The sequence below is a fragment of the Convolutriloba macropyga genome, chromosome 2 (assembly GCF_964194025.1).
Source record: "Convolutriloba macropyga chromosome 2, txConMacr16.3, whole genome shotgun sequence".
Taxonomy (NCBI): Eukaryota; Metazoa; Xenacoelomorpha; order Acoela; family Convolutidae; genus Convolutriloba; species Convolutriloba macropyga.
The window spans coordinates 73,337,181-73,363,611 of record NC_134469.1 but is presented as its reverse complement, the minus strand read 5'-3'; the positions used below and the strand labels follow the sequence as shown (position 1 = coordinate 73,363,611).

At 37.0% G+C, this 26,431-nt stretch overlaps 1 protein-coding gene across 2 annotated transcripts in view; it reads left to right on the top strand.

The window, feature by feature from the left end:
* LOC142334684 (choline transporter-like protein 2) overlaps positions 1 to 26,431 on the top strand; it is a 64,902-nt gene that overhangs the window by 16,687 nt on the left and 21,784 nt on the right. Inside the window, exons 7-12 of one of the 2 annotated variants that reach the window (XM_075382915.1) lie at positions 3,442 to 3,541; positions 3,639 to 3,780; positions 14,815 to 15,011; positions 15,201 to 15,432; positions 19,882 to 20,125; positions 23,215 to 23,420. In XM_075382915.1, coding sequence (XP_075239030.1) covers positions 3,442 to 3,541; positions 3,639 to 3,780; positions 14,815 to 15,011; positions 15,201 to 15,432; positions 19,882 to 20,125; positions 23,215 to 23,420 — 1,121 coding nt within the window. Of the gene's footprint in view, positions 1 to 3,441; positions 3,542 to 3,638; positions 3,781 to 14,814; positions 15,012 to 15,200; positions 15,433 to 19,135; positions 19,389 to 19,881; positions 20,126 to 23,214; positions 23,421 to 26,431 lie in introns of both variants that reach the window. The other variant, XM_075382913.1, reaches the window with a different exon arrangement.

Genomic DNA, 26,431 nt, shown 5'->3' with positions numbered 1-26,431 from the left:
TGGGTCCTCATGAGTCTTATGCGCCTTACCTCCTGTATCAGTGGAACCCAGTCACACTGTCAAGTGATTTTTTCACGTCTATTATTTACAGTTTGACGCCCTCTGTGTTTTTGCCTCACTGATGGTGTCTGTAAATATTGATTGCTCTCCCATATACCCTGTCCTTCTGAAGGAATATACCCTCAAGCCCTTCTGTCTGATGTCGTTGTCAAGGACTTCAAGTCTTGTGGAACACCCTGGCCTGCCCACTTGCAACTGTGATGGGTGTGGTGTCCATTGGTTCCCTTCTATCTAGGACCCTTCTATCTTGTGGTTGAACAGTGTCCGCCCAGCCAGGAGCCATTCGGATGCATGTTCTACGAGAACGAGAGGTTGAAATGAGAGAAGACCCTTCTATGATGTGGTTGAACAGTGTCCTCCCAGCCAGGAGCCATTCGGAACATCTTCTTGGGGGTGCCTGCCATCGTCTTTCTGCTCACCCTGTCTGATCCAGTGGCTGTCTGTCCCATTGTCTGCACACTTCTTAGCACTTCTTCGATGGTCATTGGAGTGACCCTACCCCTGATCACTGGTGGTCGTCTGGGTTGCTGCTTAGTTTGGATTGAGAGTCCAGTCTGTTTGTCCTTTAAAGAGTCCAGCACCTCAGACTGAGCAACACCGGTTGGGGCTGTTGGTTGGCCGCGTACGGGGCCCTGAGTGGGGTCCTTTTCAGTGCATGCACTCTATGATGAGACAATCTGTGATGTCCGTCTTGTGGCTTCTGAACTTGCGCTGCTGATCTTGCGCTGCAGTTTGAAGCAATTTTTGTAAACGTGTTGGTCTTTTTTATGCAATTTTTTTTGGTGATCGTTTTAATTTTTGCGGCCTTGACTGTTTAGCGCATTCCATATTTCTCTCTCATTCGAAATTTTAGCGGCTGAAGTCAATTGGCGGAAGTTCACTACTAAAATTCGAATGAAGAGTCGCTGAAAGTGGTATTATTTTTAATAGCCGCCCTCATCTTCTCAGCCGGCTATTATTGCGCTCGTATTTTTTTACAATTCAAAGAATTTGAATTGTATTGGGGCGCTGTCTTTTTTTTTAAGATCTGTTCACACATTTTCATGATTTTTGAAGTCAAATTGGAGTAGTGATTTTGGTCACGCCGAAACAGGAAATGGAGCGAAAAAGCGAGTGGTTTTGCGGCGTGAAATTTTTCCGCTCTAAATTTAAAGTAGAGTGAGAAAACGGTGTTTGAACAAAAATTCGATTTCTCGCTAGTGGTTTTTTTTGTTCACATGCGGCAATTTCACTTTGATTTTTACTGTTTTTTCGATTTTTTGGATTGGATTTTTTTTCTAAATGGTTTTTCCAATCCATTCATAGTCCGTTTTAGGTTTGTTTTTTTAGTCAATGAAAATTCTTTGAATTGTACGTCAGGACTTGTCCTGCTATGTTTTTTTACTTCGTCAAACTTTTTTTCGCTTTACCATTTTGCCGCTTTTTCGACATTTTGCGTGAAATCTTTTTGACTTCTCTAGGCGAGTTTCTCTCTTCTCTCATTCTGCTAAAAGTGATTTTGAACATCAGTTGCGCATCAAAGCAATTCAAAATGAACAGAGTCAGTATAAAAAGTTGAAGTCAGAAATAGAAACGGGATAAACCCATAAAGCCGAATTTTAGATGCCCGCTATTTGAACGTCGTTCCTATAAGTCTTAGTTACCACCTCTAATGCTTATTGGTGTTGATAGTAGCCCCTGTAGCCTCTCTCTAAGAAACAGAAGTATGTTCAACTACGAAATGCCATCAAAATAAATCGGACTTAAAAAATATTTTTGTACAAAAATCTTTTCTTTTTTCAATATGTTCTATTCGTTCAATCCCAATCATGCTTATTGGAATCAACGGCGGCTATTTTCCGGCAATCTGCCGGGTATGTTTTTTCACTTAAAATTTAGTCTTTTTATTGTAATATAAAAGTATATAATGACGTCATTTGAAGCCCTCTTTTGTGAATTTTGTTAACTCCCTCTACTGAACTAGGCTGCAATAGATTTGAGCTCCCAATCGCGATTTTTCCAATACATATTTTATTGAGAATATAAGCATATATCTTCTGACATGAATATGAAAAGTGAATAGCAACTCCGCGCTGATGGAATAGGTAAAGTAATCGCAGTTTCTAAAAGCAAAAATCTAACCGAAATACTTTGGTACGTTAATCGACTTTGATCGAACTACTTAGTTATTACTTTGCATCGAATTAGTTTGTTGGGAACTATTGACTTTTTATGACTTTTTTTCATTGTAACGAGATCTCAGTTCTCCTGCGTATATTTTCGACAAACTTCATCCCATATGAGGTAAGTATGCTGAGGTGCATATTTGATGGTATTGCATCATGCATCTTGTTTATTTTGTTATTTAATAGCCGTCCTCATCTCAGCCGGCTATTATAGCACTGCTATTTTTACAATCCAAAGTATTTAGATGGTATTGGTGTGCGGTCTTCTTTTAAGATCTGTTCATGCTTTTTTTCGACCTTTTGAGATCAGTTAGAAATCAAATCCGAGTGGTGATTTTAATGTTGATGGAGTAGTAAAGGGAGCGAAAAAGCGAGTAGATTGGAAGTGTGCTTTTCAAGTAACTTTAGAGTGGAGTGAGAAGTTGCTGCTTGAACAAATTTTAGGTTATTGAAAGCAATTTTTTTCACGTGTGGCAATTTGATTGCTGCTTTACGCAGTTGATCTCATGAGTGCGAAATATAGGATATATATGTGTTCTACTGGCGCCTATTTTCATTTGATTGAACTCATCGACGAGCAGTTAATGCTTTTTTTTACTCCGACAATATTTGAGGTCATAAAATATTATTGACAGTTCGATTTCTACCTTTTTTTAATTGCTCTACAAGAGAAGTAATTATTGTAAACGTGTGTTTTACGCAAAAAATTTTCCAACTTATTCCAGTGGGAACTCTATCTCAATGTTTGGAGATTGAATGCGTTTTTGTTCAAGAGAATTACTATTCTCAAGATTCATGGGTCTCAGTTAGCATTTGCGGGGAATTTATTTTCCTTTCGTTCCCTTTTTATTCTTTTTCGACTAATGAAATAGTTGTTTTCATGTGTTACTTTTGTATGTTATGTTTTGTAAAGTATCTGTAAAATAGCACTAATAGTAAAACTGAGCAGTTCCGCATAGGTACAGGGTTCCCAAATAACATTTAGTTTTCCAGATATCAGATTTCTTCGTCTAAAATTTAGTATTATAACCCTACAATGAGGCTTCGAGTAATCCTGGAAGCAGATGCAAATTAATTTTTTCTCACCATTCAAATCTGCAAAAGTAGATGACTCGTTAACTCACTGTGTGATGTCAGTTTTTAATGTAAAAAAATACTTTCGGATTGTGCATTTGTAGCTTTCTTGGATTGTGCATTTGCAAGTGTTAATTTGCAGGGTACTGGCAGTGGGCAAATATCCAATCCAAAAGATCTGATTGTGGGCTTGGAGGGCGGAGATGGAGTGTGTGGATCTTACTACTTCAAAGAAGAACCATGTGAGAATGAATAATAGATGCGGGCGTGTTTGTTTTCCATAATCTTTACGCATTGCGTGTCCAATGTGCATAATATTATTAGTCTGATATCTTTTAGTGTTAAAAAGATGCATACCAAGCATCCTCTCAGACGTGTTTGATACAACAACTGAAGTGCTCGTTCAAGATCTGGGTCCAGTCTCATCCAGTGGAGACTCAGTAGACGCTGTCACTGGCCAAACTATGGAGGCAGTTGGAAAGTAATTCCCGTTTCACACTTTTTAGTAGATTTGAAAATGAGCTTCATGCAGATTGATTAATTGCTCTCAAAGGAAGTTTTTATAGCTGCGAAGCTGTAAGCTGAGAGTAGCTATATTGCGGTGCTCTTGGTTTTTTACAATTCAAAGAATTTTACAATTCAAAGAATTTGAATTGTATTGGGGCGCTGTCTTTTTCTTTTTTTTAAGATCTGTTCACACATTTTCATGATTTTTGAAGTCAAATTGGAGTGGTGATTTTGGTCACGCCGAAACAGGAAATGGAGCGAAAAAGCGAGTGGTTTTGCTGCGTGAATTTTTTTCGCTTTAATTTTAAAGTAGAGTGAGAAAACAGTGTTTGAACAAAAGTTCGGTTTCTCGGTAGTGGTTTTTTGTTCACATGCGGCAATTTCAGTCTGATTTTTACTGTTTTTTCGATTTTTTGGATCGGATTTTTTTTCTGAATGGTTTTCCCAATCCATTCACAGCTCATTCTGGACCTAGTTTTTTGTTAGAATCAAAATTACATATCTCACTATTGGTTTTTTGTTCTTTGTTCTCCCTAGCAGCATTTTGACATTGATTTTCTGTTTTTTTTTTTGTTTTTTTCATCTGATTTTTTTAGAAATGGTTTTCCCAATTCACCCATTGTCCGTTCTAGGTCTAGTTGTTTGTTAAGTCAATGAAAATTCTTTGAATTGTACGTCAGGACTTGTCCTGCTATGTTTTTTTGTTTCGTCGTCTGACGCTCTTTTTTCGTTTTACATTTGTTCACACAGCAAAGCTGAAAAAGTCAAATTTTCTGAATGACTTCTTCCTCTCACTAACGGCATTTGCGCGCGTGACGTCATTTCTCACTCGCCTTAGCGATAATTTTTTAGGTTATTTGCGTGATTAGATTTTGATCATACGTGACTTACCTCACTCAATAAAATGACTTTTGCACTTTAAAACTTAAGTTTAATTTGAATTTGTTTAAGGTCAAAGGAACTCATATGTGCTGTAAAGGTCCCTAATAAGAGGCTTCTGTGGAATGAATTTTAACAACCTTTATTGATTTATCTCTGAATGTTTTTTAGCCTAGTTTTTTGAGCGGCGTCGATTTATTTTTCAATTTAGATCTGTATCTTTCTATCTCTATTATATGGCACGCAGGTCTATTCTTTCGCAGCTATTCCGGCAATCTGCCGGCTATGTTTGGTAATTAATAGCCGTCCTCATCTTCTCAGCCGGCTATTATAGCGCTCCTATTTTTTTGTTCAAACCGCTGTTTTTGAGAGAGCGAGAAACTGATTTGTGAAAAATTTTTCTAAGCGAGCGAAATTTTTTTGTTCACGTGCGGCATTTTGAAGCAGTTTTTTATTATAGCTGCGAAGCTGTAAGCTGAGCGAAATTATATTGCGGTGCTCTTGGTTTTTACAATTCAAAGAATTTGAATTGTATTGGGGCGCTGTCTTTTTTTTTAAGATCTGCTCACACATTTTCATGATTTTTGAAGTCAAATTGGAGGAGTGATTTTGGTCACGCCGAAACAGGAAATGGAGCGAAAAAGCGAGTGGTTTTGCGGCGTGAATTTTTTGACTCTAATTTTAAAGTAGAGTGAGAAAACGGTGTTTGAACAAAAATTCGGTTTCTCGGTAGTGGTTCTTTGTTCACATGCGGCAATTTCACTCTGATTTTTACTGTTTTTTCGATTTTTTGGATCGGATTTTTTTCTAAATGGTTTTCTCAATCCATTCACAGCTCATTCTAGGCCTAGTTTTTTGTTTGAATTAAAATTTCAATTCTCGCTAGGGTTTTTTTTTGCTCACTTGCGGCATTTTGATATTGATTTTCTGTTTTTTTTCTTATTTTTTTTTGTTCTGATTTTTTAAAATTGTTTTATGAATTCACTCATAGTCCATTCTAGGTCTAGGTTTTCTGTTTAGTCAATGAAAATTCTTTGAATTGTACGTCAGGACTTGTCCTGCTCTGTTTTTTGTTTCGTCGTCTGACGCTCTTTTTTCGTTTTACATTTGTTCACACAGCAAAGCTGAAGAAGTCAAATTTTCTGAATGATTTCTTCCTCTCACTAACGGAGTGACATTATTTATTACTCTATTTAGCCAAAGATAATAGGTTATTTGCGTGATAAGATCTTGATCATGTGTCACTTACCTCACTCAATAAAATGAATTCTGCACTTAAAAACTTAAGCTTAATTTGAGTTAGTTTAAGGTCAAAGGAACTGATATTTGCAATAAAGGTCACTACTGAAAAGGCTTCTGCAGAATTAATTTTAACAATTTTTATTAATATATCGCTAAATATTTTGAGCATAGCTTTTTGATTGGCTTCGATAACTTTTTCAACTTATATCTGTAGCTGTTTCTATATTATACGGCCCTTCAGGATATTTCTTTAGCAGCTATTCCTGTAATCTGCCGTCCATGTTGTTAGTGTTGCACGTGACGTCATTTCTCACTCGCTTTAGCAAAAGTTTTAAGGTTATTTGCGTGATTAGATTCTGATCATACGTGACTTACCTCACTCAATAAATTGACTTTTGCACTTTAAAACTTAGGTTTAATTTGAATTTGTTTAAGGTCAAAGGAATTCATTTGTGCAGTAAAGCACCCTAATGAGAGGCTTCTGCGGAATGAGTTTTAACAAGCTTTAATTCATCGCTGAATGTTTTTACCTAGTTTTTAGAGCGGCGTTGATTTTTTTTCAAGATAGATCTGTATCTGTTTTTATCTCTATTATATGGCACGCAGGTCTATTCTTTCGCAGCTATTCCGGCAATCTGCCGGCTATGTTTCATTTATTTTGGTTAAGAGGTTTGGTTTTGATTTTGTTTTAATTTTAGGTTTGTTTCGGTAGTGGTTTGAAGGTTTTTGGAAATTCATATGAATTTTATGATTATTCGGAGGTTTTTAATGTATTTTGCTGATTTTCGGGCTAATTTTTGCGTTTTTTTGATGATTATTTTGTTTTACTGGCTGAAATGGGTATTGAAGAAACCCCTTCTACTTGAGCAAATTTATTATAACAATTGGTTACAGTTTTGTGAGTAAGAATCCTTTTTTTGCTGAGAAATATGACTAAAAAATGGCGAAAATTGGAACTATTTTTCTTAATTTTTTGCAGTTTTTCGTTTTTTTCCTGTTTTTAGCCTATTATGACTTGCCTATTGTTTTGCGAGCATCTGGATACCCTATTAACTGAAGGGAATTTTTCTTTGGATTTATATGCTTTTGAAATATCAAAAAATTTAGTAACTTTTTCCAGTTTTTCAGCGAAAGTTGTTTTTAAGAGCTTTCTTTTCATAATTTAGCCTAAAGTATTTTCTCAAAATTCACGTAAATGGTTTTTTTAAGTACTAGTTGTTTTGATGAAGTTATTTTGGCAGAGATAGTTATTCGGGATCTCAATTTATAACAAAGTTTGATCAGAGTTTTTATCATATTTTAACAGATTTGATTTTATTGTTTTTACTTTTTTGTTTCATGGTTTTGTTTCAAGATAATCATAAATTAGTGAAGGCACGTTTTGTTTGATGAGTAGTTGGATGGCGTTAAATGGATTTTCACTTCGAGTCGTTTCCGGAGTTCTTTCGGCTATGTTTTTTTAAGATCTGTTCACACATTTTCATGATTTTTGAAGTCAAATTGGATTAGTGATTTTGGTCACGCCAAAACAGGAGGTGGAGCGAAAAAGCGAGTGGTTTTGCGGCGTGAAATTTTTTCGCTCTAAGTTTAAAGTGGAGTGAGAAAACGGTGTTTGAACAAAAATTCGCTTTCTCGCTAGTGGTTTTTTGTTCACATGCGGCAATATCACTTTGGTTTTTACTGTTTTTTCGATTTTTTGGATCGGATTTTTTTTCTAAATTGTTTTCCTAATCCATTAATAGTTAATTCAAGGCCTAGTTTTTTGTATGAACCAAATTTCCATTTCTCGCTAATGATTTTTTCTTGACATGCGACATTTTGACATTGATTTTTGTTTTTTTTTTAAATTTCATCTGATTTTTATGAAATGGTTTTTCCAATTCGCTCATAGTCCTTTCAAGGTCTAGTTTTTTGTTTAGTCAATGAAAGTTCTTTGAATTGTACTTCAGGACTTGTCCTGCTATGTTTTTTTTACTTCGTCGATTAAAAAAATTTTCGCTTTACCTCATTTTGCCGCTTTTTCGACATTTTGTGTGAAATCTTTTTGACTTCTCTAGGCTAGTTTCTCTCTTCTCTCATTCTGCTAAAAGTGATTTTGAACATAAGTTGCTCAGCAAAGCAATTCAAAATGAACAGAGTCAGTATAAAAAATTGAAGTCAGAAATAGAAACGGGATAAACCCATAAAGCCGTCGTTCCTATAAGTCTTAGTTACCATCTCTAATGCTTATTGGTATTGATAGTAGCCCCATGTAGCCTCTCTCTAAGAAACAGAAGTACGTTATCTTCAACTAAGAAATGCCATCAAAATAAATCGGACTTAAAAAATGTTTTGTACAAAAATCTTTTTCAATATCTTCTATTCTTTCAATCCCAATCATGCTATTTTCCGGCAATCTGCCGGGTATGTTTATATTAGTCATGCCTGTCTTTTTTATGCGATTTCTCGTCTGACCCATTTGACTTTTCGCCCTCAAAACAGGATAAACAGGTAGCGCCCAGAGGTCATTAGGTTCTCTTAGAGCCTTTCGGCTCACTATTCTCCAAGAATGCGGTTCTCAGAAACTGTCACCCCTCAATACACCCTCAAATCCCCACCCCTGCACTTTCAGGCCGTAAGGGCCCCGTGCAGCAAAGATACCCTCCCACCGTTGCCCTACACCGATGCATCCCCTCCGCTGCGGTAACCTCACTAATACGTTGCTAGCTACTGACAAAGGAAAACGATCTCTCTTTGAGAGATATTCGCCCGATGTTCGTCGGTTATGTTTGATTGCTCTCAAACGCAGTTTTTAGCTATAATATTAGTGCTGTCGGTCTTTTTTATCCAATTTTTTGTCTGACGCTTTGACTTTTCGTCCTCAAATAAGGGATAAACATTTTCCGGCATTCTACTTGGTATGTTTATTTTTTGCAGTTGATGGCCAAAGTAAATGATTAATTGCGCTCAGACGAAGTTTGTAGCAACTGTGTTAGTCCTGTTGGTCTTTTTTAATGCGATTTTTTGCTTGACCCATTTTTCGTCGGACGCTTTTGACTTTTAGTTCTCAAAAACAGGATAAACAGGTAGCGCCCAGAGGTCATTAGTTTCTCTTAGAGCCTTTGGGCTTACTATTCTCCAAGAATGGGGTTCTCAGAAACTGTCACCCCCTCATTTCAACCCCCAATCCCCACTCCTGCACATCGTTCAGGCCGTAAGGGCCCCTTGCAGCCAAAGATACCCTCCCACCGTTGCCCTACACCGATGCATCCCCTCCGCTGCGGTAACCTCACTAATACGTTGCTAGCTACTGACAAAGGAAAACGATCTCTCTTTGAGAGATATTCGCCCGATGTCCGTCGGTTATGTTTGATTGCTCTCAAACGCAGTTTTTAGCTATAATATTAGTGCTGTCGGTCTTTTTTATCCAATTTTTTGTCTGACGCTTTGACTTTTCGTCCTCAAATAAGGGATAAACATTTTCCGGCATTCTACTGGGTTTGTTTATTTTTTGCAGTTGATGGCCAAAGTGAATGATTAATTGCGCTCAGACGAAGTTTGTAGCAACTGTGTTAGTCCTGTTGGTCTTTTTTAATGCGATTTTTTGCTTGACCCATTTTTCGTCGGACGCTTTTGACTTTTAGTTCTCAAAAACAGGATAAACAGGTAGCGCCCAGAGGTCATTAGTTTCTCTTAGAGCCTTTGGGCTTACTATTCTCCAAGAATGCGGTTCTCAGAAACTGTCACCCCCTCATTTCAACCCCCAATCCCCACTCCTGCACATCGTTCAGGCCGTAAGGGCCCCGTGCAGCCAAAGATACCCTCCCACCGTTCCCCTACAGCGATGCATCGCCTCCGTTGAGGTAACCTCACACACCTGCAATTAAGCTAAAGCTAGCCTCAATAAAACGTTGCTAGCTTCTGACAAAGGAAAACGATCGCCCTTTGAGAGCAATTCGCCCGATGTTAGTCGGTTATGTATGATTGATCTCAAACGAAGTTTATAGCAATTATGTAAGTGCTGTCGGTCTTTTTATCCAATTTTTCGTCTGACGCTTTGACTTTTCATCCTCAAATAAGGGATAAACACTTTCCGGCATTCTACTGGGTATGTTTATTTTTTTGCAGTTGATAGCCCAAGTAAATGATGAATTGCGCTCAGACGAAGTTTGTAGCAACTATGTTAGTCCTGTTGGTCTTTTTTAATGCGATTTTTCGCTTGACCCATTTTTCTTCTGACGCTTTTGACTTTTAGTTCGCAAAAACAGGGTAAAGAGGTAGCTCCCAGAGGTCATTAGTTTCTCTTAGAGCCTTTGGGCTTACTATTCTCCAAGAATGGGGTTCTCAGAAACTGTCACCCCCTCAATTCAACCCCCAATCCCCACTCCTGCACATCGTTCAGGCTGTAAGGGCCCCGTGCAGCCAAAGATACCATCCCACCGTTCCCCTACAGCGATGCATCCCCTCCGTTGCGGTAACCTCACGCCCCTTCAATTAAGCTAAAGCTAGCCTCAATAAAACGTTGCTAGCTACTGACAAAGGCAAACGATCGCCCTTTGAGAGCAATTCGCCCGATGTTAGTCGGTTATGTTTGATTGCTCTCAAACAAAGTTTGTAGCAATTATATTACTACTGGCGGTCTTTTTTATCTAATTTTTCGTCTGACGCTTTGACTTTTCGTCCTCAAATAAGGGATAGACATTTACCGGCATTCTACTGGGTATGTTTATTTTCTGCAGTTGATAGCCCCAGTCAATGATTAATTGCGCTCAAACGAAGTTTGTAGCAACTATATTAGTCCTGTCGGTCTATTTTATTGCGATTTTTTGCTTGACCCATTTTTCGTCTGACGCTTTTGACTTTTAATTTTCAAAAACGGGATGAACAGGTAGCGCCCAGAGGTCATTAGGTTCTCTTAGAGCCTTTCGGCTCGCTATTCTCCAAGATTGCGTTTCTCAGAAACTGTCACCCCTCAATACACCCCCCAATCCCCACCCCTGCACATCGTTCAGGCCCTAAGGGCCCGTGCAGCCAAAGATACCCTCCCACCGTTGCCCTACACCGATGCATCCCCTCCGTTGCGGTAACCTCGCGCCCCTTCAATTGAGCTAAAGCTAGCCTCACTAAAACGTTGCTAGCTACTGACGAAGCCAAGCCATCGCCCTTTGAGAAGAATTTGCCCAATGTTAGTCGGTTATGTTTGATTGGTCTCAAACGAAGTTTGTAGCAATTATATTGGCGCTGTCGGTCTTTTTTTCCAATTTTTCGTCTGACGCTTTGACTTTTCGTCCTCAAATAAGGGATAAACATTTTCCGGCATTCTACTGGGTATGTTTCTTTTTTGCGGTTGATAGCCCTAGTGAATGATTAGTTGCGCTCAAACGAAGTTTGTAGCAACTATATTAGTCCTGTCGGTCTTTTTTTATGCGATTTTTTGCCGGACCGCTTTTTCGTCTGACGCTTTTGACTTTTAGTCCTCAAAAACGGGATAAACAGGTAGCGCCCAGCAGGCATTACGTGCCCTTAGAGCCTTTCAGCTCACTAGTCTTCAAGCATGCGATTCACAGAATTTGTTTTGGAGACCTAAAATTATGATGAGAAGGGCTGTTCTTAGACTACCCCCCACCCTCCACTGTTGTCAGCCCATCGGTGCAACCCCGTTGCGCTCACATACGCCCCTTCATTTAAGATACAGCTAGCCTCACTGAACCGTGCCAAAGCCAACCGTTCGCCGGTTATTTAAGCGCAATTCGCCGGACATTTGTCGGTTTTGTTTAATAGCCGCACAGCGATAGCTGGGGCGATTATTGGCCTTTTTTTTTATTTCGCGATTTTGTTACGACCATATGACGTCACAACCACTTCAAATCTGTTTTTTTGTTCATTCGTTCATGCAGTTTCAACTGAAGCGCGTGCGTGACGTCATTTTTCGCTCTTAGTAGAGCGAGTTTTTTTGTTCATTTGCTTGATTAATTTTTGGTCACACTTGACTTACCTCAATCACAAAAATGACTTCCTCGCTTTGAAATTGACTTTTATTTACTTTAATTCAAAGAGATTAGGTCAAATGGATGTGTGTCACTTTAAATGAAGGTTATTTGACAGCAACTTATAGAGGCAGCAAAATCTTAGAGGTTTTTAATCAAAATATAACATATTGGCCTTCAATGAAAAGACGAATTTTTGTCTGTTTTTTTACTGTTTTTTTGAGACTGTAGATCTACGAAGCTATTGCGGCTTTTTCTGGCAATCTGCCAGCTATATTTTGAATTTTGATTGTTGCTAACAAATATTGAGTACTTCGCCCATTTTTCTGTTTTTTAATTTATTTGCCTTTTTCCCCTCAAATCAACTTTGTAGCAATTACATTATGCCTCTGGTTTTCACTCAATTTTCCGCTTGATGAACTTTTTGTCCTCAAAAACACTGCAAACAGCTGGCGCTCTGAGGGCATTAAGTGGGCTTTACGCTTTGCTAGTCTCTAAGTATCCGATTCACCGAAAATGTTTCGAGATATTTTTAGGGTATGATGGTGCGGTTCTTAGTCGTAAAAGTTTGAACCCCCTCAGTCATCCCCCCTGCTCGCCCGTTGCCTGAGAGACGTTCGCCCAACGTTAGTCAATTATGTTTCTTCTGACTTGTGCTGTTTTTGGCTTTTTTTTAATTGCTTTCAAACAAAGTTTGTGGCAATTATAGTAGGCCTGCCAGTCTTTTTTATGCGATTCTTCCCTCGACCGTTTTCTCGTCTGACCCATTCGACTTTTCATCCTCGAAAACGCGATGGACAGGTAGCGCCCAATGGACATTATGTGCCCTTAGAGCTTTTCAGCTCTCTAGTGTCCAAGTATGTTATTCACAGAAACTGTTTTTGCGACTTAAACTTATGGTGTGAAGGGCGGTTCTAAGACGCGCCCACCCCTCATCAGTCCCCCTCTCAGTTCATCCAAAACTCGCCACACCTGCACATCGTTCAGGCCGTTAGGGCCCTGTGAAAGGCGCCCACCCCACATCAGCCACCCTCTCTCTTCATCCCCCAATCCCCACCCCTGCACATTGTTCAGGCCGTAAAGGCCCTGTGCAGCGACAAACCCCCCTCTATTTTAAACGTGGTTATGCAGATGTTTTGTTTGGCCGTTATTGCGATTTGCTTCTAGAATAATCTTTCAAGTGAAGTGTTTCCAACTGCTCTCACTCGAAAATAAGTTTGTTGCTCAAACAAGATAGATTGTTAAAGAGACGATGATATGGACCTGATAGCCGAGTGGTTAATGACTCATTCTAGTTGACAGAATTGGACTCCTACCTCGGGCTGAGGTTTTCCCCACCCATAGAAAATAATTTATTTAGGCTACAACCCCTGAATTAAACTGCACCGACTGCGTGAGTTTTGCGTGGGTAATTGGTTGAGTATGAAAGAGTTAAAGGGTTTTCTTAGAAAAATTGTTGGAAAGGGGAATTTATATATTTTTGTAAAATGAAAGTTTATTTTGATTTCAATAACCGCAAAGCGATATCTAAGGCTATTATTGGCCTTCACTTGGTTTTTTAATTTCGTCATCAAGATTTTTGTTACAGCCGTATGATGTCGCAACCACATCGAATCTACTTTTTATTCGTTATTGCAATTTCAACTGATTTGCTTTCGTGACGTCATTTTTCACTTAGTGGAGATAATTTTTTCATTTGCGTAATTAAGTTTTTGGGTCATTTGACTTTCCTCACTCTGAAAAATGACTTCCTCACTCTGAATTGGACTTTTTTTTCTATAATTGAAGCAGCAAAAAGACAGATTCTTAATAAAAATATAGCCTTTAATAAAATTTTTTGGTCTGTTTCTTTTGCTCTCCTTTTGAGACTGGAGATCTACGATGCTATTTTCTGGCAATCTGCCAGCTGTTTTTCTTCATTTTTCCTTTTCCTACCGTTCTTTTTGTTTTCTATCAGTTGGTAGTGTTATCTATCAGCGTGTTCAAAATTTTGTGTGAACACTTTTTTAATTCTATAGGCCAGTGTAATCCTTCGCTAATTCTGCTCAAAGTGATTTTAAACATTAGTTGCTCAGCAAAGCAATCTACATTGAGCAGAGTCAGTATGGAAGAACAAAATCAAAAGGAGAATCGGGATAAACCCTTAAATCGGGATAAACCCTTGAGTGGAAAATGACGTGCTTGAACTTTGTGCTTATAATTCTTAGTTACCATCTCTAATGCTTATTGGTATTAAAACAAGCTGATGTATCCTCTCATTAAGGAGCATGAGTTTATCTAACAACAAAACGAAATCAAAATAGTTCGCACTTATAAAATTTTCTGCATCAATCAATTTTTTCTGTTTTTCTAATACTAATCGGGTTATGGGAGTACTCAATGACGGCTATTTTCCGGCAATCTGCTGGTTATTTTTTTCTCAATACTCTCTTTTGGCTCAATTTATTTAAAGAGTAATTCATTCAGCTAAGCAATCTAATCTAAACCCAGTGAGACCCGAAAAAGAAGTCAATATAGAAACTGTGTATATTCCTATAAAGCCCGTTTAATAGCGACCTTTTGATTTGCTTAATTTATCGATGTTCAAGGCTAATTTTCATCCGACCAGAGTTGTTTATGGTTTTTGATAGCGTTAAAGAGTGAAAATTAAAGAAAATCTTGTGAATAGCTGATCAGTCGTGCGATTAGGAAATGAATCCAATTTTTAGCAGGGTCTGAAATTTTTCCAAAATTCTGCATATTTTTCTGCAGCCTAGGCATTTAATTTGCTTGCTTACATGAATCAACATTGGTACCTGTATTCTGATGTCAGAAATTGGTTTCGCCTGATATCTGAGCCCCCTTCTGAATGAAGACAAATTAGTGGTTCGCCTTTCTGACAAATTTTTCTATGTAGGGGATATAGAGGCTGTATTTTACAGGGTGCTTGAAGTGTACTACGAGGCTCAGGGAATAGCAATGCAGGTTTTGGACGATCTTGTGGACTCGTACGTGATGTTGATTGTGTTCATGATTGTGTCTTGTGTGCTTGTGTTCATCTTCATAGCAGTTATGCGACTGATTGCCTGGCTGGTTGTGTGGACGCTATTGCTCACTGTCCATGTTGCACTTGGTGCTGGTAAGTACAACTAAAGTCTTTGTTTTCTACTAATAGTGTTTTTAATACATTTCTGTTGAAGTTGGTTTTAGTATACTGATTGCTAAATATTGCGTTTTGCTTGGGTTTTTGACAAAGTCGATAGCAGGATTAAATTTGAAAGCAGCGGAAACTGAAGTAACTTTTCTCATTGCAGTTTCTACTTTTCAGCAACATACTACTGCTATATGAAATATGTGGAGCTTAAGGCTGATGAGACGGTGGCAGAGGATCCCAACAACTACAATATAAAAGCCAACTTGGACTATTATTCTGGACTGTACGAAACGTGGATGTACACTGGAATAGTGTGTGCCAGTCTGCTGGGAATTATCCTGTTGATGACTTGCTTTCTCTGCAATAGAATTCGTCTCGCTATTCGAGTAATCGGGGAAGCCAGTCGGTAAGATATCTTCGCTTTGTTGTAATACTGTGTATTGTAATTGCTCTAATAGTTGACCGCTGCGTGACGCTATGTGCATATAAAATTCATATATTGCTTGATATATTGTGACGTGTGACTTTAAATTTGTCAAGCTCTTCAAAAAACATTTAGTTCTTATTAATGTCGACTGAAGCTAGTTTTTCAGCGAAACTGAATAGCTACTTTCTACTTAGTTGAATTGTCGTCAGTATTATCAATTGATCTCCAATCGAACAACTCATTTGGATCGCCTTGACTTTTTCGACTGACTGCTTTATTTCCTAAGTCTACTAAAAAATTGGACTCATTTTGGTATTCCAGCCAGTTTTATCATGTATTTTAGGAACAGATTTTGAATGATTTAGAAAAGAAAATTGTCTCAAACAAAATTTCTACAACTTATTTGAGTAGTGTACTGTTCGTTTTCCCTATACAATTTTTCCGGCCGGTAGTCCGACGCAACTGGATAAACTGATCCAGAGGCAGCTAGTAGAAAATGATATACTTTGAGAGCTTTACTAGTCCCGGAAGGGCAGGACACTTGTCACCGAAAGTGTTGAGGAGGCACAATTGTGTAGTGTACATTTTGCAGCTTCAATATTTTTAGCCATTTCTTGCACTTAATTTGCCGGTTTCTCTCCAGTAAGTGAAGCGTAAATTGGACAATAGAGACAGAACTTACAGAGGTACGAACTGCCACATTGAACCTTAGAACTGAGTATTGGTATTCTACAGTTATTGGTTTTCTTGAGGTTTTTTAATACCGGAAGTACCATTCTTTAAGGCGGCGTTCTGACCTAAAAGTGAAAGCGAGTAAAATTGTCGTGTGAACAAATTTTTTTATGTCTAGTTATTTTTTGGCTTTTTACATTGATTTCTTGTTTTTTGATCTTTAAGTGGACTTACTTTCAAAAATCAGTTTGTTTGTGGCTGCTTGTCTTTGAGAATTCATGTATTCCTGCCTCTTCCTAACGCAAAGCCCTTAAGAAATATGCATATGCTAATCCGATTTTAGCACTTTGTGTCAAATTATTATCAGTTTCTTGTTTGTATTTCGGTTTTTTAATTACGAGCATTAGTCTATTTTAACCTTCAGGGATTTTAATTTCGGTTTTTTATTTTTGATTTTGTTCTGGGGTTGGGTTTTTGAGGTTCAGTAAAAAAAAATTATACGGGCAGTTCTGATATTTCTTTTCAGCATGTTTTATTGTTTTGAAAACTGTTTTCCGTTTTAATCTGTAGTGTTTCTGAGCAAAGAATGCTAAATAATGAAATGCTTTGGTATTCTAGTTCATTCTTTTTCAAATTGATTTTTGTCTTTTAAAAATCATGTAAGTCTTTTTTCCTATTTTTAAAAATTGCTCCACTTTTCAGCATGTATAATTCAGCATGAATTAAAACATTTTCGTTTTAAGAATTACAGCTCTGCTTTTAAAAATTTTTTAGTTTTATTATAATGCAGCCTGAAGAATTTGCTGGAATTCAGATTAAAAATTGACTAATATTTACTTTCTGCGAAAATTTGGTCCTCGAATTGGGCCTCAGTTTTGGTGGTGATAAACGATCTTTTGCTTCTGAAAATTAATATTTCTTTTGTCTTTTTCATTTTAAATATACTTTTTTGCAATAGTTTGAACTCATTTTGTCTATGGTATCTCCAATAAGAGAGAGAGAGAGAGAGACAAATATTTCATTTTTGTCTTATGGATTGCTGTGACTCAAAAATAAAAAAAATTCTTTTTTGTTACTCCTAGTAGTAGAGATTTAGTATGTTGTTTTGAAAAAATCAGTTTTTAGGATATAATCTGTCTTATGCTTTCAAAATGTGTCTTTTAGGTCGCAGTGTTAGTGTTGATTGTGACCGATATAAAGCACGCTGTTAACAATAAATACCGACACAAATCAAGTAAGCAATTCGCATTTCTGTTTTAACAAGTTTTTAAAGGGGTATTTTCTATTGCTTCAGCAACTCTTCTCTGTAACTGTTGCTTTTCATTCTACAGCGAATAAATCTTTTTCGTAGATATTCCGGCATTGTGCCGGCTATGTTCAATGGCCAAGGATACATTGGATCTTAAGGAGTCATAAACCACAAAAGAGAGATGGTTTGTTGATAGTTCTATAGAAATTGTTGCGAATGTATGAAAATCAAATTTTATTGTGCATACAATTATTAAACAATTTATTAATAGCCGCCCTCATCTTTTGAGCCGGCTATTTTAGCGTTCCTAAATTTTTTTACAATTCAAAGAATTTGAATTGTATTGGGGCTCTTTTTTTAAGACCTGTTTACACATTTTCATGATTTTTGAAGTCAAATTTGTGTTGATTTTGGTCACGCCGAAACAGGAAATGGAGCGAAAAAGCGAGTGGTTTTGCGGCGTGAAATTTATTGCTCTAATTTGAAGTAGAGTGAGAAAACGGTGTTTGAACAAAAATTCACTTTCTCGCTAGTGGATTTTTGTTCACCTGCGGCAATTTCACTTTGATTTTAACTGTTTTTTTCGATTTTTTGGATCGGATTTTTTTGTAAATGGTTTTCATAATCCATTCATATTTCGTTCTAGGCCTAGTTAATTGCTCTCAAACGAAGTTTGTAGCAATTATATTAGTCCTGTCGGTCTTTTTTATGCGATTTTTCGCTTGACCGATTTTTCGTCTGACGCTTTTGACTTTTCGTCCTCAAGAATGGGATAAACATGTAGCGCCCAGTGGGCATTAAGTGCTCTTTGAGCCTTTCAGCTCTGTTTCAGCTTAAACTGATTTAGAGACTTACACTTATGGTGTGAAGGGCGGTTCTTAGAGTTTGAGACCCCCCCCCCCCCCCCATGTTGAACCCCACCCCCACTATTGCCTCAACCCCCCAACCCAGTTTTGCCCCCCCAATCAGCCCCCGGTGACCCCCCCCCCGTGGCTAGCTACTGACAAAGCCAACCGCTCGCCGGTCGTTTGAGAGCAATTCACCCGACGTTAGTCGGTTATGTTTTTTTTGTTTCAACCAATTTTCCATTTCTCGCTAGAGGTTTTTTTCCGCACGTGGTATTTTGGCATTTATTTTGTTTTTTTTCTGAAAGGGTTTTCCCAATTCATTCATAGTCCGTTCTAGGTCTGGTTTTTTGTTTAGCAAAATTCTTTGAATTGTACGTCAGGACTTGTCCTGCTATGTTTTTTTACTTCGTCGAACAAAAAAATGTTTTCTTTACCTCATTTTGCCGCTTTTTCAACATTTTGAAATCTTTTTGATTATCTAAGCTAGTTTCTCCCTTCTCTCATTTTGCTAAATGTTATTTTGAACATCAGTTGCTCAGCAAAGCGATTCAAAATGAACAGAGTCAGTATAGAAAATTGAAGTCAGAAATAGAAACGGGATAAACCCATAAAGCCCAATTTTAGATGCCCGCTATTTGAACGTCGTTCCTATAAGTCTTAGTTACCATCTGTAATGCTTATTGTTATTGATATTAGCCCTTGTAGCCTCTCTCTATGAAACAGAAGTATGTTCAACTACGAAATGCCATCAAAATAAATCGGACTCAAAAAGTGTTTTTGTACAAAAATCCTTTTTTTTTCAATATCTGTTCTTTCAATCCCAAGCATGCTTATTGGAAGCAACGGCGGCTATTTTCCGGCAATCTGCCGAGTATATTTATTTTGGCTAAATTGCTTTTCCTGTTGTTATTAGAGCTGTCCGCAGCATGCCTCTCTCCTTCATGTTTCCCCTCATTCCCTGGATAGCACAGTCCATCGTGCTTGTATACTTCCTCCTCTTGACTGTGTATGTGGCCAGCTACGAAGGAGACCCAGTGTACAGAGTAGCGACCAATGCCTCAAACGAGTCTTCGTCAGATGATGGTGCTGGTAGCAAGTGTGACCCGACTGTGATCTACGAGAACATCACGGACAGTGTTTCTGGCAATACTCAACGAATTGCCACTGTTAGTTGCTAACCTCTTAGTTCTCTTATTACTCCATTGTTTGCATGTCTCTTAGCACCTGCATGCCCACGTTCCTGAGTTGTTCCAGGTTTACACCTTAAAGACCCTCAAGTGTCTACAAATTAGCCCTCTCCAATCTTGATGTATTCAGGGACAAAAAAATTGCTGAATCTAACGTGCTGATTGGTTGAATCCCTCGTTACTTGATGAAACAATGCGTTTTGTAACAATGGGATTTTCTTTTCCTAAGGAAAGTATCCATTAAAGGCATTAACTTTAAATGTTTATGTTAGACATTTTTTTAAACATATTTTTCTTTAAACATTTTTTTAATGTTGTAAGTTCTCTTTGTCTGCCCTAACTTGTTATGGTTACAAATTTTAAAGAACTTTTCCATTTGAGCTCAAAAACAATGTTTAACGAAGCCTTCAATGGTTCCAATTAAGTTCGATCCATTTGAAAGATGTCAACCTGTTGGCATTTGTTTCTGAAGCTGCCTTTCGTCTCCTGCAATTGCGCCATCGCTTTTGTGTCCGTTTGCAATCGGGCCATTTATCATTGCACCCATTTTCTACGCTGGCATCTCCATATTCTACTGGCAGTCGTTATCTTACAGTACATTAAGGAATGATATCGGCAACTATACGGCTGAGATCGTACAAAGTGTCAACTTCGTGTTGTCCTCGGACCTTCTGAGCGATAACCTGGGAATAAACACAACAATCTGTAAAAATAATGTTCGTTCTTAGACTAATTTGGACGTTGTTAACTCGACCTTTTCGCTCCAGTCTTTGAAAAGAATCTCCCTTTGTCCTCAGTCGGCCCTTTTCCAGTCGGCTCAGCCAATAAATAAATCAACATCAACTCAACCATTAGAAACATTTTTGCCTTCCCTTGAAATCTAATGTCATTTGCTCTCCCCTGCCGTTATCCTGCTATAATATTCTTAAACACATTGGTCCAAATGTTAAAAATTAGGAAAGACCCATATGGAAGATTGCATAAAGATGTCAATAATAAGTGATGTAACACTCGCCAGCTATTTCACTGTTTTTCCCCAACATGCTTCCTACGTTAGTGATAAATGTTTTATTATAGCTGCGAAGCTGTAAGCTGAGCGTAGCTATATTGCGGTGCTCTTGGTTTTTTACAATTCAAAGAATTTGAATTGTATTGGGGCGCTGTCTTTTTTATTACGACTCGAAGAGGAGTATTGGAGAAGTCCTTTTTTTAAATCAATTTTATTGGAGTGAATTTTGAAGCGGGAAATGAAACGCGTGAAAAAATTTGGAGTGATTTGGTTGCTGAACAAAAGTAAAGAGCGGAGCGAAAAGAGTGGTTTTTTGTTCATACAGCTGTTTTTGAGAGAGCGAGAAATTGATGTGTGAAAAAATTTTCTCTGAGCGAGCGCAATTTTTTTTGTTCACGTGCGGCTTTTAAAAGCAGTTTTTTTGCAATTTTTCTTGTTTATGTGGTTTGATTATGATATTGTATTGGATTTGGGCCCGTTCTGATAGGAATTGAAGGTTTCAAGTAGTTAAATTGAGTTTTATGCAAATTTGGAGGTTTTTGATCAGTTTTGCTGATTTTTCGACGAAATTTAATGTATTTTGGTCTTTTGTTTTGTTTTACTGCTTTAAGTGCAATTTGCATAGAAGCCCGTTACTCAAGGATAATCAGGGATACAAATTGATTACAATTTTGTTGTTATAAAACGTTTTTTCTGAAGAAAAATGGCAGAAAAATTAGGAATTTTTTAAAAATTTTTGGCTTTTTTCGTTTTTTTTTTCAATGGTAGACAATTTCTGTAGCTTGTTATGACTTGCCCATTTTTTCGCGAGCATTTCACTGCTCTATTTGCTTAAAGTAACTTTATTTGCCTGTAAAAAACACCTTACTTTTTCTCGTTTTTTATTTGTTCAATTTGGTTTTAAATGTCGTTTCTGTTCTTCCTCAACCTTTGATAGCATTTGGGGAGTTTTCTAGTGGAAGTCAAATGTTGTGGCTCTTTTGGATGTCTCTCATTCTGATTGATATTAGTTTCGAGTTGTTTTTGTTAAAGAAAATCGAGTAAATCAGAGCAAATTTTGGCCACTTTTTTTCTTTTTTCTGAGTTTCTTGCCTATTTCTTCCAATTTAATGTTTTTTGTTGGTAATTTTTTTCTCAATAAAGAGCCATTTTGTAGGTGTCGATACTATGAATTTGCACTTGAAGGCTTAGCAGGGCATTTTTCATTTAAACAAATTATTCAAATCTCTAATTCGTTAAAATGTTTTTCTTAGTCTTTTTTTAGTTTGTTGTTTAACGTTTCTCTGCAAGTACTACATGGGCAATTGATCTAGCCAATTATATTACTAATTGATTTCTATAAGTTATGGATGGGAAGCTGCATGTTGTCTTTTTGTAGAGAATTTTGTTTGGATTTTTAGAGAATATTATTTTTTGATTCGGTCCTTTGTCAAGTTTCCAGTACTCCAGTCTTTTCTTTGTGAATTGGTTACACTGCCTGTCGATTGATAATATGCTGGTGATGCATCTGATTAGTGAGAATAGTCAGATTTCTACTTCGAATCGTTTCCGGAATTCTTCCGGCTATGTTTTTTTTAAGATCTGTTCACACATTTTCATGATTTTTGAAGTAAATTTGCAGTAGTGATTTTAGTCACACCGAAACAGGAAATGGAGCGAAAAAGCGAGTGGTTTTGCGGCGTGAATTTTTTTCGCTCTAATTTTAAAGTAGAGTGAGAAAACGGTGTTTGAACAAAAATTCGGTTTCTCGGTAGTGGTTTTTTGTTCACATGCGGCAATTTCACTCTGATTTTTACTGTTTTTTTTCGAATTTTTGGATCGGATTTTTTTCTAAATGGTTTTCCCAATCCATTCACAGCTCATTGTAGGCCTAGTTTTTGTTTGAATTAAATTTTCATTTTCTCGCTAGTGGTTTTTTTGTTCACATGCGGCATTTTGACATTGATTTTCTGTTTATTTCTTATTTTTTTAATCTGATTTTTTTAAAAATGATTTTCGCAATTCACTCATAGTCCATTCTAGGTCTAGTTTTTCTGTTTAGTCAATGAAAATTCTTTGAATTGTACGTCAGGACTTGTCCTGCTATGTTTTTTGTTTCGTCGTCTGACGCGCTTTTTTCGTTTTACATTTGTTCACACAGCAAAGCTGAAAAATTCAAAATTTCTGATTGACTTCTTCCTCTCACTAACGGCATTTGCGCGCGTGACGTCATTTCTCACTCGCTTTAGCGAAAGTTTTTAGGTTATTTGAGTGATTAAATTTTGATCATACGTGACTTACCTCACTCAATAAATTGACTTTTGTACTTTAAAACTTAAGTTTAATTTGATTTTGTAGAAGGTCAAAGGAACTCCTATGTGCAGTAAAGGTCCCTAATAAGAGGCTTCTGTGGAATGAATTTTAACAAGCTTTCTTAATTTATCGCTGAATGTTTTTTAGCCTAGTTTTTTGAGCGGCGTCAATTTTTAGATCTGTATCTGTTTCTATCTCTATTATATGGCACGCAGGTCTATTCTTTCGCAGCTATTCCGGCAATCTGCCGGCTATGTTAGAGTTCAGGGGTGCATTTTCTGATCAAATTTAATGTTGTCGTTTCGTCTGGCTAATATACAACATGCTAACACGTATCGTGTAAACAGCTGAAATTGAGGCACTTGAGCGGTTAATATTCTGACAATGATGTGCTTTATCATTACTGAACTTGCACCGCTGAGCTCTATCTAATGGTAGATAGGCTGTTCTGCGAGATGTACACAGTTTGAATCTGTTTGAATCCGTTAATATCTTTGATTTTAGACGGGGAATTGTTTCTTCCAAGAGTTTGTCGGCTCAGAGTATATTTCGGCAGTGCATGCATACAACCTGTTCATGTCTCTCTGGCTGATTAACTTCATCATCGCCCTGGGACAGTGCACACTTGCGGGGGGTTTCGCGGGATGGTACTGGACCAGAGGAGAGCCAGGAGCCTTACCCGTAATCAAATCGTACTACAGATGTCTAAGGTTTGTCACTGAGCACATGAGCTGTTGATGGTACAATAATTAGTACAAATGTGAGAGACATACTTTTCTAATTAGTGTATAAGTTGCTATCAAGCAGAGATAATTGCTGGTTTTTTATCTGACAGATTTTACTAAATTGCTTTTATTTTGTGCGCTTCGATTACAAAATCAATCCTGCTACTTAATTGTACAGGTGCTTAGGCTTCATTAGCCTTAGTTCGTCTAATACCCAAATTTATAATCTGTCTGTTGCTCTGAAAACTGCTATTTTTTTAGCTGCAAACCTGAGTGTAGCTATATTGCGGTTGTCCTGGCTTCTCCCTTTCGATGTTTGACGTTTTTTTTTTTTGGTTTGAGATGATTTCGCACTACAAAGATCAATAGAGAGCTATTTTTTAGCCGTCCATGCTGCTTTTATCTGCTTGACACACTCCTCAGCATTGAGTTTAGGGTTGAACTGTAAAATATTTTTAATAGATGAGTTGCCTCACTGTCTAAGTGGCTTTCAAAGTTGAATCTTCCTCTAATATATAAAGATACTTTACCACATTGTAAAACCGTGTTAATGCTAAAAAGGGGTGCTGATGTAACTGAACTTCATCTAACTGAACTGCTAATTGATCGCAATCGATAATTAATTTATTAATAGCCGCTCTCATCTTCTCAGCCGGCTATTATAGCGCTCCTATTTTTTTACAATTCAAAGAATTTGAATTGTATTGGGGCGCTGTGTTTTTTTTTAAGATGTGTTCACACATTTTTCAATGACTTTGATCTTTCAAAACGGGATAAACAGGTAAAGCCGAGCGGGCATTAAGTTTCATTAGAGGCCCAAAGAGGGCTTTAGTAGTCATTAAGTGCTTAGAGTGGTACAGCGGCTGAGATGGCCTTAATTGAAGGTTAAAAGGTCGTTTTTAGGAGTTTTTGGGCTCAAAATGCTGCAATTTTTCATGTTTTTTTGTGATTTTTTAGTTTTTTGTTTGATTAGTCTTAGGTTGAAGTTTTTAAAAGTTGACGAAGGCCTCTTTCGAGACAAATTAACTTTTTATGTTATTTTATGATCTATATGTTTTGGTACTACAAACACAAACACGCAAAATGATACTAATTTTTGCAATTTTTTTCAAGTTTTTTGAAAATTTTTATCATTTTTTGAGTTTTTCCAGCTTGAGGGGCCAAGGAATCTCCTTTGAGGTTGGATAATTGGGCACTGCATAGTTTCTAGTAACAACGGATTGGTTTTCAACATTTTAATGTTTCAAATTTTAGCACATTTTTGATAAAATTTGCAATCTTCTTCAAGATTTTCTGAAGTTTTTCGTATTTGTCCATTCTCAAGTACCAAAAAACCTGTTCCACAGTCTGATAAAAGTTACTGCATGGTTGTTTTTTTCAGTGGATTTGTTTTCAGTTTTCAACAATTTAACCTTTCGAATGTTAGAAATTTCTTGATAAAACTTGCAATTTTTTTAAGTTTTTCCAAAACATTTGTCTTTTAGTCAGTTTTTCTCACCTCAGTAGCCAGCTTACCTCATCCAAGTTTTGATAGTATGTTATTAAATAGTTGCTAGGGGGCAAGTGAATGGTTTTTACATTTTATTTGAATTGAAAGAATTTCTTTTTTTTTTGAAATTTGAAATTTTTTCTAAAAATTATTGCCTATCGGTCTTTGAGCCCATGAATGTTTGAAGGCTCGGAATTAGGTTACGGGATGTTGTCTAATAGCCTCTAGATACACAGAAACGATTATGAAGATTTTAATATCACGATTTTCCGTAACATTTCATTAGAATTTGAAATTGATTTCTTTTTTTTTTTAATTCGGTCATTTTCGAGTTAATCGATCTTCAAGGGCCAATGAATTTCTTTCAGTTTTTGCAGATATAATACTGGACTGATTTCAGAAACAAAAAATTGGTTTTGAACATATTTTTGAAGTAGGTATAATTAAAGAGATCAAATTTTGCCTTAAGGGTAAAAGCTTCTAGAGTCTTAGCAATGAGTATTTTTTTGTTCAGTTATTTTTATTGTTTTAATTTCTCAGTTTTTTGGAGATGATTTTGTTTCTGTTTTTGCTGGCATTGTTGACGTGATCTGCTGGTCCGGTCAAGTGTTTCTAGGTTTTTCATTCAATTCTTTGAATTGTATTTCACGACTTGTCCTGCTATGTTTTTTTTATGATCTGTTTACACATTTTCATGATTTTTGAAGTCAAATTGGAGTAGTGATTTTGGTCACGCCGAAACAGAAAGTGGAGCGAAAAAGCGAGTGGTTTTGCGGCGTGCAAGTTTTTCGCTCTAAATTTAAAGTGGAGTGACAAAACGGTGTTTGAACAAAAATTCGCTTTCGCTAGTGGTTTTTTTTCACATGCGGCAATTTCGCTTTGATTTTTTCTTTTTTTTTGATTTTTTGGATCGGATTTTTATGTTATTAAATAGTTGCTAGGGGCCAAGTGAATGGTTTTTACATTTTATTTGAAAGAATTTCTTTTTTTTTGAAATTTGAAATTTTTTCTAAAAATTATTGCCTATCGGTCTTTGAGCCCATGAATGTTTGAAGGCTCGAAATTAGGTTACGGAATGTTGTCTAATAGCCTCTAGATACACAGAAACGATTCTGAAGATTTTAATATCACGATTTTCCGTAACATTTCATTAGAATTTGCAATTGATTTTTTTTTTTAATTTTTCGGTCATTTTCGAGTTAATCGATCTTCAAGGGCCAATGAATTTCTTTCAGTTTTGCAGATATAATACTGGACTGATTTCAGAAACAAAAAAATGGTTTTGAACATATTTTTGAAGTAGGTATAATTAAAGAGATCAAATTTTGCCTTAAGGGTAAAAGCTTCTAGAGTCTTAGCAATGAGTATTTTTTTGTTCAGTTTTTTTGTTTTAATTTCTGTTTTTTGGAGATGATTTTGTTTCTGTTTTCGCTGGCATTGTTAACGTGATCTGCTGGTCGGGTCAAGTGTTTCTAGGTTTTTCATTCAATTCTTTGAATTGTATTTC